Source organism: Tachyglossus aculeatus, chromosome 2, assembly GCF_015852505.1.
Source record: "Tachyglossus aculeatus isolate mTacAcu1 chromosome 2, mTacAcu1.pri, whole genome shotgun sequence".
Lineage (NCBI taxonomy): Eukaryota > Metazoa > Chordata > Mammalia > Monotremata > Tachyglossidae > Tachyglossus > Tachyglossus aculeatus.
The window spans coordinates 67,822,895-67,837,338 of record NC_052067.1 but is presented as its reverse complement, the minus strand read 5'-3'; the positions used below and the strand labels follow the sequence as shown (position 1 = coordinate 67,837,338).

Below are 14,444 nucleotides of genomic sequence, written 5' to 3'. Positions count from 1 at the left end.
TTTTTCAAGAATCTTAGAACATGTAACATAATAATAATAATGGTGGTATTGTTAAGCGCTTACTGTGTGCCAAGCACTGTTCTAAGCAAAGGGGTAAATACAAGGTTATTTTACAGATGAAACACAGAGAAGTTGTGACTTGCCCAAAGTCACACTCACCTGACAAGTGGTGGAGCTGGGATTAGAACCCATGATCTCTGACCCCCAAGTCCATGCTCTTTCCAGTAAGCAACACTGCTTCTCCACATGGCCCACTGATAGAGAAACTAATCATCTGGAGACAGAAACTTCTGAGGAACCCACAGGATTTGGGTTATTAAACCTTTGAGACTTCTGAGAGAGGATGCATCAGATTCAAATCAGTAAAATCTGTTTTTAAAGTAAATATTAATTCAAAGGGCTTGGGACCTATTTCCAACAGAGTCCCTTCTTAATGAATGGGTCATTTTGGCCGGCCAATGTTTCTAATATGGGCCTAATTGTTCTTTTTCTTTTCAGTTGTAAGGACAATCTAGAGGGAAAATAGACTATAAAGGGCCAATAATGTTCCAGGAAGATTAAAAAAAGATTGAGGGGTGGAGGTTGGATACTATCCAAAACCTCCATCTTTCACCTGGAAAAAGTTTCCTGAAGTTTCAAGTCTACTTAGATTGTAAGCCCCATGTTGGACGGGGACAGTTTTCAACTTCATTAGCTTGTATGTACCCCATGCTTAGAATAGTGCCTGACACAGTGTGTGTGTAACAATCACCATTTAACAAAAAAAGACTGTTTACCAACTCCAGTTATGCACTGCACTCTCCCAAGCGCTTAGTACAGTGCTCTACACACAATAAGCGCTCAGTAAATGCCATTAATAAGTCAGTCATGAAAGTGAGCATTATTCTAATTTGGAATGGACTACTGAAGAAGGTTGGAATCTGCTTCTTGGGAGGTCTTCAAAGTTACAACAGGTTCTTATCTTACTAGGATGGTTTAGTTGTCCTGTTGCAAGGCAGATGGATGGACACAAGGACCTCTCTAACTCCTTGATTTTATGGTTCTATAATTCTTTGTTCACCTGCTTGCAACCATATGACAAGACTATACTGGTTTCCCCCTTTTCAAGCAGGTGGTATTAGAAGGACAATCTCTGTGAAACCACTTGGTTTCATGATGAGAGTGATGACTAGCCAACAAGACTAGGTAAATCATTGATAAAAAAATAATGAAGTCATTCCAGAGATGATGAATTGCCTTTCCTTAGAAAATTGACAAAAATGACGTTTGTTAATGGAACCTGGATGAGTCAGAAAATGTAATGACTGGACTGAAAAGGTAGGGAATCCCCATCAAAATATAAGGCTTTGTTTTTACTAACAAAAACTCAGTTTTGAAGTATGGGCTGGAATAAGCGATAAAAAGTAAAATTTAGGGCTTCAGCTCTCGTTGAGTGGATTTTTTTCTACTTTCCTTTATTTGGACACGTCTTAAATCTCTTGTTTTATCACCTCTTAGCATTTTCTTGGGGATTCTTTGGGATCTTTTTTCCAGTCTTGTATCTGAGTATATTGACATGACGGGCTATCGTCAACATACTCCACAACCAAGAGGAAAAGACATGTCCAGTGCCTTCCTGAGAGCTGTGTGTCTGCTATTGTCTTCTGATATGGGCAAGTCCCTAGGCCCTGCCATCTTTTGCAGCGTGGCTCATTGGAAAAAGCACGGGCTTGGGAGTCAGAGGTCAATGGTTCTAATCCCGGCTCCGCCACTTGTCAGCTGTGTGACTTTGGGCAAGTCACTTAACTTCTCTGTGCCTCAGTTACCTCATCTGTAAAATGGGAATTAAGACTGTGAGCTCCACGTGGGACAAGTATCCCCCCCAGCGCTTAGAACTGTGCTCGGCACATAGTAAGCGCTTAACAAATACCATCATTATTATTATTATTATCTTTTGGACCTGCTGACTTAAATCCAAGCTTCCTCCATCCGGTTGGATCAAGACAGTGTCCTGTGCCCGCTAGGGTTTCAACAAGTTGACATGATGAATCCTTTTCTCTCTCTTGTTTATCTGGGCACAGGATCTCGTAATCGAGCGGACCGATTCTCCAGACTACTTCGTATGGGCCTTGCCACTTTGCCAGGAGCTTGCTCTCGGTGTTGTGCAGAAGGAGGAGCACCCTATTCCCCGGCTGAAACTCTCGAGCATCTTTAGTGAAATACCTAGCCTGGGTCTATAGGGCCTGGGTGAGGTTTTCTCCAATAAATCGCCCAAACAGGTCCAGTCACTCCCGTGTTTTTAGAACGTACTGCAGCATGCTGGTAGCCTCAGTGAGACAGCCTGTCGAGGTTCTTTGATGAAAACAAGGTGTCTCTGGGTTGTGACTCTTAGCTCAGATGGGTGAAAATCTTGTAGGAACCTATGGAATGTCTCTCATTCCAAAAACAGTAGGGAAGGCGAAACCATGTCCCACCTTTATTGGCTAAATCTAGTAATAATAGTATTTGTTAAGCGTTACTATGTGTCCAGCACTGTTCTAAGTGCTAGGATAGATTCAAGTTAATTAGGTGGGACACAGTCATTGTTCCACATGGGGCTCACAGTCCACGTAGAAAGGAGAACAGGTATTTGATCCCCGTTTTACAGGTGAGGTAACTGAGGCCCAGAGAAGTGAAGTGATTTGCCCAAAGTTACACCGCAGGTAAGTGGCAGAGCTGGGATTGTTACCCACGTCCTCTGACTCCTAGGCCCAAGCCTTTTCCATGATGATGATGGTATTTGTTAAGCGCTTACTATGTGCAAAGCACTGTTCTAAGCGCTGGGGATGTTACAAAGTGAACAGGTTGTCCCACGGGGGGCTCACAGTCTTCATCCCCATTTTACAGCTGAAGTAACTGAGGCCCAGAGAAGTTAAGTGACTTGCCCAACATCACCCAGCTGACAATTGGCGGAGCCGGGATTTGAACCCATGACCTCTGACTCCAAAGCCCGTGCTTTTTCCACTGAGCCACACTGCTCACTAGTCCATGCTGTTTCTCTCTAGGTCATACTACTTCTCAGCAGACTTCTAAAATCTGAATCTAGAAACCTGATTTATCAGGAATCGCCAATCCTGCTTCATAGAATGGAGTCTGAATTCTATACCCAAAGCCTTGACCTATCAAAGAACAAACAGTTACACAAGGCAAGGCCTAATTCCAGGCTTAACTACATAAATGCAAAGATAATCTACGTTTCTGTTGATCTTTTTTTTTCATATGACCCTTCCCATCTCCTATTAAAGCTGTGACAATCAGGTACCAAGATTAGAGGAAAGGAAAACGTTGATCTTATAGACAAGTGCCAAGAGATAGATCTGTGACAGCAGTGATCAAGAGAACTTGTCGTTTGGAAACTTCTTTCTGAGCCCTTTTCCTTCTAATGGATTGTCAAATGGCATTTCTAAAAATCTCCCTCTGTTTTTTGTTGGAAAACTAAAACCTGAGATTTCAATGCTGTATTGTATCCCTAGTAAAGCCCCTTTTTCCTCATTCAAAATAGGAATGCTTTCCAGCTCTATAAGAATACTTCAGCCTTGGAGAGGATTCTTCTGTAACTTTATTTTAACATGCCCTAATTTCTTGCCATTTTTGAAAGCAATCTTTTAGCTTTCCAAGCTATCTCCTTCAAGCAACAGGGTTTTCCTCCAGTATTTGGGAAGATAAGGGTATTTTCTTTCCTTTAGATTAGTATCACTTTTGGGAAACCTTGATGGGGCTCAGCCAGAACTCTTGATTCCTACATGAGTGCACAAATATCCCTTGGATTGGTTTATATAACTGAGTATCTTTCAGTGCTCATGAGATGGTAGGCCTTTTGGTATTCTTGTATTTTTTGAGTTTTTAGGAATACTTTTAAAATCATCTAATAGCATATATGTACCAAGAGACTTCTAATCAATCAGTCATATTTGTTGAGCATTTTCTGTGTGTAGAATGTTGTTCTAAGCGCTTGGATGAGTACACAGTATAATGGAGTTGGTAGATATGTTCCTTGCCCACAAGGTTCTTACAGTCTAGAGGGGGAGACAGACATTAAAATAAATTGTGGACATGTGCATAAGTGCCAAGGGACTGAGGGTGAGGTGAATACAAGGTGCAAATCCAAGTTCAAGGGCAATGCAGAAGGGAGAGGGAGTGGGGGAAATAGGGTCAGTGAAGGTCTCTTGGAGGAGATGTCATTTTAATAAGGCTTTGAATTTGGGAGAGTGGTGGTCTGTTAGATATGAAGTGGGGGAGGGTGTTCCAGGCCAGAAACAGAACATGGGCAGGGATTGGCGGCAAGATAGACAAGATCGAGGAACAGTGAGTAAGTTGGCATTAGAGGAGTGAAGTGTGCAAACTAAGTTGTAGTAGAAAATCAGTGAGGTAAGTTGGGAAGAGACAAGGCGACTGAGTGTTTTAAAGCCAATGATAAAGAGTTTGATGTGGAGGTGGATTCTTTTCAGACATTGAATACTCAATTTCATGATTTCTGATGTCCCAAGATATGGTATTTAATTAAGCTGTTGACATATGATTGGAAAATAAATCATGGGAGCAAAATCTGGCTTAGTTTGGAAAGATTTAAAAAGCCTTCAAAAGACCAACTTGTCCCTATCTTCACTAAGGACAGAAAAATAGGCAGTAGGTTTTGATTACAATATAAACCTTTAGGCTAAATATAGGGGAGAATTCCTTAATAATGGATTGTTAAAAATTGGAATAGGTTACTGAGAAAGCATGTGAAATCTTCTTCAGAGAAAGTTTGGGGACAGGAGAGAGAGTCCCTTATCTAAGAGAGTTTGGATTGCGATCCACTTTGAAGACGGGGGAATGGATTAGTAACTTTGGACAACCCTCTGATCATTTGAATCAGAAGTCTCTTATTGGGAGCAACACTCATAGATTCACGCAATTAATGCTGGCCCATCAGAATGTTTTTCTGTAAAAGGTTCTGAGTAAGCCGGACAGAAGTCAGTTCAAGAAGTGAATGACACTCATATCTCTACTTTAGCAAATTTGCTAAAGAAACAGCTGTGCCCCACTCTTCCTAGACCAGTCCTCCGCTTTCCTGCAGGCTGGCAACTGACATACAGTTTGGGGGATCTCCACCCTCCCTGGCAGTGTTAGCAGAGGAATGTTGAGAAAGGAGGATGCTGGATAGGAGCGTGGGTTTGCAGGAAAGCGGCCTCTCCGCTTACCCCATTTTTAGCAGCAACAACAGGAGATCAGAACTGGGGGAGCTTGGATGGAGAATCATTATGGTAGGTCATATATGGTCTTGAAAAGGTTTAGAGAGGAACTAGCTTTCCTTAGCTTGATGGGGGGTCAAATCCATAATATCAGAAGCTTCTAGAAGAGTGAAAGTTGTTCCTCTGACAAGCAGCTCTCTGAAACACATTCCCTTCCATTGTCACAGACCAGTAAACAGCTTGGGACTTATTAGTAAATAGTACTTATTATAATATTTATGATACTTAATAGTATATACTTATTAATATGTAATTTGTTGAGCACTTACCGTATGCCGAGCACTTTTTTTAATGGCATTTATTAACTGCTTACTATGTCCCTGGCACTGGAATAAACACTGGAGTTAGATACAAGCTAATCATGGGCTGGGCCCAGTATCCCACATGGGGCTCACAGTTGTAATCCCGATTTTTCAGGTGAGATTACCTAGATGCAGAGATGTTAAGTGACTTGCCCAGGGTCACAAAGCAGACAAGTGGAGGAGCTGGGATTAGAACCCAGGTCCTCTGACTCCCAGTCCTGTACTCTTTTCACAAGGCTCTTTCCTGAAGATACGATGTGATGTAGTTGTGTTCTTTTCTCCCTGGTCCTATCTTAGCTCTCCAGCATCACGTTAATTGTATCAGTCCTCTAGATTCAAAGGGGTCAGAGGGGCTCAAAACAGGGAAAACAGGACAGTAAGTAACCAGGGTCTGTTCTGCCTAGAAGTTGAATTGTTGTAGAGGGTAATTGCTTGCATAAACAATATCATCAGTTTTTCTAGATTTTCATTTTTCTGAAAGGGGGAAGTATGGAATCAACACATCTGATGTTCAGATGTTTTTATTTTTGAAACTAGTATTGTTTTTTATGTTTTGTCTCCACGATGAATTTGAATAATGAATTACTTGCATTCAGTTACTTATCTCTGAAATGTGTTTGGGATTTCTACTGCAGTTTATGTTCTACGGTTCTTCCTTGTCAAGGAAAACTTCCAACTCTGTTGACTGGCTGTTGCCTTAAAGGAATATCTCAGGTCTTAGGGTGCTGGGATGATAGTAATAATGATGATGGTATTTGAGCCTTGTGGCCCAGTGGATTGAGCATGGGCTTGAGAATCGGAAGGTCATGGGTTCTAATCTCAACTCCACCATTTGTCTGCTGTGTGACCTTGGGCAAGTCATTTAACTTCTCTAGGCCTCAGACACCTCATCTGAAAAATGGGGATTAAGACTGTGAGCCCTGCATGGGACAGGGATTGTGCCCAACCTAATTATCTTGTATCTGGCACATAATAATTTCCCATCTCTGTTGACGGCACTACCATCCTTCCCGCCTCACAAGCCCGCAACCTTGGTGTCATCCTCGACTCTGCTGTCTCATTCACCCCTCACATCCGAGCCGTCACCAAAACCTGCCGGTCTCAGCTCCGCAACATTGCCAAGATCCGCCCTTTCCTCTACATCCAAACTGCTACCCTGCTCATTCAAGCTCTCATCCTATCCCGTCTGGACTACTGCACCAGTCTTCTCTCTGATCTCCCATCCTCGTGTCTCTCTCCACTTCAATCCATAGTTCATGCTGCTGCCCGGATCATCTTTGTCCAGAAACGCTCTGGGCATATTACTCCCCTCCTCAAAAATCTCCAGTGGCTACCAATCAATCTGCGCATCAGGCAGAAACTCCTCACCCTGGGCTTCAAGGCTCTCCATCACCTCGCCCCCTCCTACCTCACCTCCCTTCTCTCCTTCTCCAGCCCAGCCCGCACCCTCCGCTCCTCCGCCGCTAATCTCCTCACCGTACCTCGTTCTCGCCTGTCCCACCATCGACCCCCGGCCCACGTCATCCCCCGGGCCTGGAATGCCCTCCCTCTGCCCATCCGCCAAGCTAGCTCTCTTCCTCCCTTCAAGGCCCTGCTGAGAGCTCACCTCCTCCAGGAGGCCTTCCCAGACTGAGCCCCTTCCTTCCTCTCCCCCTCATCCCCCTCTCCATCCCCCCATCTTACCTCCTTCCCTTCCCCACAGCACCTGTATATATGTATATATGCTTGTACATATTTATTACTCTATTTATTTATTTTACTTGTACATATCTATCCTATTTATTTTATTTTGTTAGTATGTTTGGTTTTGTTCTCTGTCTCCCCCTTTTAGACTGTGAGCCCACTGTTGGGTAGGGACTGTCTCTATATGTTGCCAATTTGTACTTCCCAAGCGCTTAGTACAGTGCTCTGCACATAGTAAGCGCTCAATAAATACAATTGATGATGATGATAATAATTGCTTAACAAATGACATTGTTGCTATTATTATTATTATTTTATTATCTGTTAAGTGCTTATTATGAGTCAAGCAGTGTTCTAAGTACTGGGGTAGGTACAATCTAATCAGATTGGACACAGTCCCTATCCCATATGGGGCTTACAGTCTTAATCCCCATTTTACAGATGAGGTAACTAAGGCACAGAGAAGTTGTGACTTGCCCAAGGTCACACAGCAGACAGGTGGTGGAGTCAGGATTAGAACCCAGGTCCTTCCGACTCCCAGGCCCATGCTCTAGCCACACTGCTCTGCAATGGGATGCCTGGAGGGATCCCTTCTCTTGACCTGAATTGGAAGTGATTCATTCTGGGGTTTTGTTGAAACAACAGAAAGCTTATAATTGATGGGAAATGGCCCCACAGAATTTCATTTTAATCACTAAAAACGTTCTCATAAGCAATTAGAGAGAGTTGTATTACAGCAATAAATTGCCCTGCACTTTGGAGCAGTAAATTATTCCTTAAATCAAGAAAGAGCAACATCTTATGGTGGAAGTCACTAACTTTAGCTCAGACTTAACAGTAGCCCAATTCAACCTGTCTTGGGTCATTGTGGTATTTCATTGCTTACTATGTGTATTGTGTACTTAGCATCAGGGAAGGTACAAGTTAGGCTGGGCACAGTCCCTGCCCCACACAGGGCTCCCAGGTTAAGGGAGAAGAAGAACAGGTATTTAATTTCCATTTTATAGCTGAGGAAATTGAGGCAAAGAAAATTTTAAGTAACTTGCCCAAAGCCACCCAGCAGGCGAGTGGTAGAGCCAGGGTTTGGAACCAACATCTTCTGGTTCCCGTGCCCTTGTTCTTTCCACTAAACCATGCTGCTTCTCAAATACTCATGAGAATAGAGGAACTCTTGGTTGGTTGAATATGAGTATTTGCTATCAGTCACTGGAGTGACTGAAAAGTGAAATTTTTATGGCCGTAGTGGTCACTGATATGCCAGGGAATCCTAAGAGGAATCTTGTCTGGGGACCAATAGAATCACCAGGTCAGAAGTGGTGTAATATTTATGTGAGTAATATATCAGTGGCTAAAGCCTCTAAAACTGACATTCTTGTCTTCTGTCATGTTGTTTGGTTTTGAGAGGTCTTCGGGAAACCAGAAATACTTACAGATGTGCTGCTGACATCTGTTGCTACAAAACTGCATGTTCACAATGGGTAGTTGTTCTTTCACTGGATATTTGAATATTTTATTTTTTTACTGGCTACTGTTAAAGTGTTTCCATATCCTCAGGCTTAATCCAAATAATCTGTTTGCTCTGTAAAACTTAAAAATGGCAGTGTATAAGAATGTTGTAACTAGTAAATGCTTTTTGTTTTAATCCTTGATATGCCTGTTATACCATTGTAGCTGCGTATGTGTATTTGCTACTGCTTTATTTTCCTAAACCGCTTAAATATTTGTATTTTCTAGGTGCTAGAATTGCTGAATATTCCCAACTCTATGACCAGATTGTTTTCAGAGAGACTCCCCATAAAAGACAGAAGGATGACTGGCTAAGCCCTCGGGAGTCATTAGCCCTACGATCTTCATCACCTCTGACTGCTTCTCCTTCCCAGTCTCAGTTTGGTAATGAATGCAGGCAAGCTGAAGACTGGCTTCTGAATTCCACCTACAGTAATGGGGAATTAGCAGATTTCTCTCCCTGGCGCAGCATTCCAAGCACTAAACCTAAATGCCTCCCTTCGGAGATCAATGCAAAAAGCACCCCAAGACACTTGACAACGGCGTGCTCCGTGCCTTCGCTTGAGCTCTCTACCCCTCTGCACGGCCCCACACAAAGATGGAGTGTTGTTATAAGCCAGCCTAACAAGGAAAACTTGAAACAGGATCACATTTATAGCTCTTTGAGGAAGAGCGCAGTGAGCAGCAAGCCACAGCCATACAGTCGGTCACAGTCGTCATCTTCAGTGGTGGTGAACAAGTCAGTGGAATCCGTAAATTACCCCAACGATCTTGGAAAGTACCAACTGGGTTTACGCAAAACCGTGAGGGGGGAGAGTCACCAAGACTTGTTGCCAGGTACTGATGGCACGGGACAGCAGATTCCTGAGGACTGCTCAGATATGATTCTGCAGGACTCACAGAAAGTTCTGGTGGTGAATAAAAATCAGCCAGTAAGTGCCCAGGTGGCTAAACAGAACTATTTTTCCAATTTCAAAGAAGCAGACGCAGATGAGGATGACGATGACTATGTAGAAATAAAGTCTGAAGGGGATGAGTCTGACCTGGAAGTCTCCCAGAACTGCACAAAGAAACCTCACCCAAAGATAATTATGGACTCTGACCTTTCTGATAACCCCTGTAGCCAAAACACATCTTATTCTTTAAGTAGTCCCTGTTCTCCATCCAAATCAGTGAACAAAAAACTTGGTCTTTCACCTTACGTGTCGGAGTTCAGTGATACAGACAAATTAAATGACTACCTGTGGCGAGTGCCATCTCCTAATCAGCAGAATATTGTCCAGTCCCTAAGGGAAAAATTCCAGTGTCTTAGCTCAAGCAGCTTTGCCTAAAATTCTCAACAGCTTTGGACTGTTCTGACCTTTTTAAACTTAACGAAAGTACTACAAATACTGGCTCGATGTATTTTATAGTGTTCCCATTTCAGGCATCGTTTCTCAGTGATATTGTAACTGCAGATGAGTATGTTCTCTACCACAGCATATGGAGAGGGCCAAAACTCCAGGAGCATGGCCTAGCAGAGGTAACCTTCAAGAGGTATATTTCTGTGATACCTATTGCTCTCTCATGAGAACCCTGCTCTCTTTGACACCTCCTTCCTCCTGCACTGTAAGATTGGCAGTAAGATGGTTGGTTGTACTTGATTCCACAGCCTGAGTTCAAAAATATCATTCAGTTGTCAAGAAACTGAGTAATTCTGCAGTAGCTACACACACAAGCCGTGGCACAAACTGCTTTACCACGACCGACAGAGCAGGTGACAGAAAGCAGATTTGATAGAGAGTGAAGCTAAAACGCAGAGCTGGTTAAAGAAGCCTGATGACGGGTTACCCTTACATCTGGCATTTTCGTTCCATCTACCAAAGAGATCCAGAAGTGACAAGAGGTTCTGCATATTTTTCAGTCTCACTCTGGCCCAAGAGTGGAAGTGTAGTCTTCCGAGTCGGTCTCTGCTGAGACAGATAAGCTGCCGGTACTGTACAGAAGCTACACAACCAATAGGAACTAGAAAGCAAGTGAAAATTCTCTGAAGTTTGTTAGATGTCTTCCTAGGCAACTATTGAATGTTTTTTAATCACTGAAAAAACATGGTGAATTTGGTGGATTTATAAACACGACTTCTGAGTTGTAGGCTCCTTCAAAGCTCAGCTCCTAGGAAAAACGCACACTGAGTAAAGCTGTATTAAAAATCAGGTACTGTCAGTGGACCACCTGCATATTTTGCAGTATGATAGTTGGGGGAAACGGATTCCCTAAATTTTATATGGCACAAGACACGTAGCACACTCTTGCATAAGATCAAGTATTTTAAAGTTACCAACAGATGTATCGTTTCCAAAGGAATTCTTGTGTACATCTTCATTAGTTTGAGGCCTAACCCACAGAAAACACTTTAACAGAGCTAAAGATGACCGCTAAAATGTCTAAATATATTTTTTCACAATGCATTTGCTGGGTTTTTTTTTTTTTTCTTTTGCAAGATATTTAGTAGCTCCTAATCGCTGATGCTCTAAGACCTAAACTTTTGTGGCCGTAATTTAATAGTAATGTGATGACACTCCCAACGTTATTGTCACTGCACGTGCAATAAATACGAGGCCATAAAATTGTTGTTCAGCAGAGACTTGCTCACAGTTATCCAGAAAGCTAATAAAACCCCCTCAGTAGCAGGGAGAAGAAAGATACAGTGGCAGACATTTCTGAATATCATCTTTTGTATGGAATAGTTCTAGTTTTAATCTAAAGTCTACGTGAATATCGCAGACTTCTGAAGGATCTAACTTCCTGCAAAATTGTTTCTAGAAATATGGATTCTAAGTTCTCATTTCTCATTGACTCTGCTTATCCATTAGTCTGTAATAGATAGATACAGTTAGTATAATTAGGAGAATCTAAACATTGCATATTGTAGAGGTAAGCAATATGTTTGGAAGGAGAAATAGGAAAGGAAGAGAACATCTTGCCTGTTATTTCCTCTTCTAAGTATGAATATCACACTAAAATATAAGCACTAAGTAATTCACCTTTTTCTACTTCTATCATTTGTAAGAGATAAATTACAAGCCAGCTCTTTTTGTGACCCACTCAGTCCTTTATCAAACTATTCCTATATTTCTTTTGCATCTCTTGTCCTTCAAAAAGAGGTTTTTTTAAAAAAAAATCATAGAACTAAGGATTTCATATAAGTATAGGAGCCCATTCATCTGAATGTTTGAAGTAATAAGACGAGCAAAACTGAAATGTGGCCATCTCTTAAAATCTATTTTTGCAAAGTCCATGAAATATAAGAATTTAGATTAATATCTGTGGCTCAAAAATGAAATATTTCCATTTTTTTCCCCTTTGAAATTTGGCATTTATTGGATTTTTGGAAAGTAGAGCCAGTCTTTATTACTCAGGTTTTATTATAAGTAACTATAGTTTTAGCTCATCATTCATGCTTCTTTGCTTTGTTGCATGTCTTTGCTTTCCATTATTTGGAAACATAGCCTACAAAATCTAAAGAGCCCAACTTCCTTTATTTTTCCTTCCCATTGTACATGAAATTAGCATATTGACCCTATTGATAACACAATGAAAGAGGCATTTCACTAAGTATTATCTTTACTTCCACTAATAATACTTACTGATACTTTCCTCTGCCCAGGTGTATTATTACAACTGTGGACTCTAGAAACAATAATTGGTGTATATACAATGTCCAAAGAAAATCTGTAGCATTGAACACATTCTGTGACTTCTGTTTGCCTAAGATGCAGATTTTGAAGTTCCTGGTGCAAATCTACCAAAAGCTTTGCTTAGAAGCATGTGTTTTTGGATTCTTTTTTTCACTTGCACTGGAGGTTCAGTTTAATAAACAAGTTTAGTTTAAATTCTGTAGGTGTATTAGCTATGAAAAATTGCAACTTGTAAATCACAGCTAAAGAGTATTGTACATATAATGAAAATTAGTTCTACCCATTATTTAATGAAATTTATCAAGTATAAAGTAAATCATAGTGTGAACACGTGTGTTATCGCTAACAAATCAAAATTTTTCCGAATTAGGACAGTTACATTTAAAGGACACGAGAGTAATTTCATTTTGTGCAGTGAGGGATTCAATATGGAGGAAGATCTGGACAATATGCAGCTTTTCAAGCGCCTTTTTAGACCTTTCTTTTCTATACATTCAGGGTACTTCAAAAGATTTGTTATTTTTACAAATCTCAGCTGAAATTGGCACACTCCATAAACTCTTGTTCTAGAAAAAGGAGATACTATTGATTTATTATTGAATTTTAGTCTTTACAAGACCCTAATAAATTTAATATGGCTGCAATTCTTAGTTTTACTTAATTTGCAAAATGTTTGCCAGGAACAGTTGTCAAGTCTCACTGACAACTGTTAATATAGTATATTGTTTCTGCACCACGTTTCTGTTCATTTCTATGTCCAAATACAAATCCTGTCAACTCAGATTAAATTTGGGCTGAATAAAGATTGAACAAGGGCTGAATCACCAGAGAGCATTTACCTGGTCAAAGAAAATTACATTTTCTAAAATAAAGAGGGTCAACTGTCATAAGAATTGAAACAACATAGTTCGTCTATCAAATATACCTGGGTGTCCTCACAGTAAGGAGAAAGTTGCCAAAAAAAAAAAGTATTTGCTTTACTGAAAACTAAACTTCAGTTAGACTTCTCTAAATGACAGAGCAAAAATGTGCCTACGATGGAAGTTGTGAATTAATTAAATCCTGAGGCTGGAAAGAAAATGTGAATAGATTAAAAACAGCAACAACTTTGAATATAGTGGTATGAACTTGGCATTTAGGTAGCACTTTTCTCTTCCTATTATTACTGAAATAAGAAATGAACTATTTGTCGCAATGAATTTGGACCTTGACTATATATACCTAAATTGTTAAGAGCAACTATTAATGTACTATTGCCTATTTTAAAGCTCTCAAACTTACTGCATTCTTTAAGCTTGTATCTGGTGGTGGTAGTTGCATACTACTACCAGACAGAATTCACAAATGAAGTCACCAATCCAAGAGTCTGTGCTAATTTGTATACTTCATTTCAGCATTAATGTAAAATCTTGTCCTATGGATAAGACATGGAACTTTTGTTGCACTTTTTTCATAGTTTGTTTTGTAAAGATGATGTAAAAATGTATGTACATGTAGGAAACCTTTTAAATCCAGCTTTTCACATTTGTGCTTTGCTTTAATGCTCAATTTAAAAGCTTGTGAGTCCCAGGAAAAATGTGTAATTTTATGCTGCATAGAAAAAGGTTAAGCAATACACAAAATGTTTGCAAAAATAAAAAAAGTATCAGTAGTTTGCTATACATCTTGTGATCTACTTTTACTTCCTATCTGTGGAACTTTCACACCACTTTGTGCAGAGATGCCTTTTTCTACTTTTACATGTGCAGCCTGGCTGCATCTGCGTTGAATGGCTTTAGTGTGACAGATTAATCACACTCCTTAACCTAATTTGTCAGATGTCTAACAAGTAAGTTGTTTAATTTCTGATTTGGCACTGTTGTAAGATGTCAATTTTAATCAAATGTCATATTTATTCAATGCCTCACTTTCTGGCACAATTTTTGCCATCCCCAAAGGGCTGTTACATGAGAAATTACATGTAGCAAAAAGGGAAACAAGAAAAGATGAAAAGAAAGGAATGGAGAAGAAAAAGGAAGGAAAGA

The 14,444-nt window shown here is 40.6% G+C and overlaps 1 protein-coding gene across 1 annotated transcript in view; it reads left to right on the top strand.

Moving 5' to 3' along the window:
• Positions 1–14,037, top strand: part of PLEKHG1 (pleckstrin homology and RhoGEF domain containing G1) — a 261,546-nt gene extending 247,509 nt beyond the window's left edge. The window contains exon 17 of the mRNA XM_038766904.1: positions 8,972–14,037. Coding sequence (XP_038622832.1) covers positions 8,972–10,074 — 1,103 coding nt within the window. The 3' untranslated portion in view covers positions 10,075–14,037. The remainder of the gene's footprint in view (positions 1–8,971) is intronic.
• Positions 14,038–14,444: the final 407 nt, after the last annotated feature.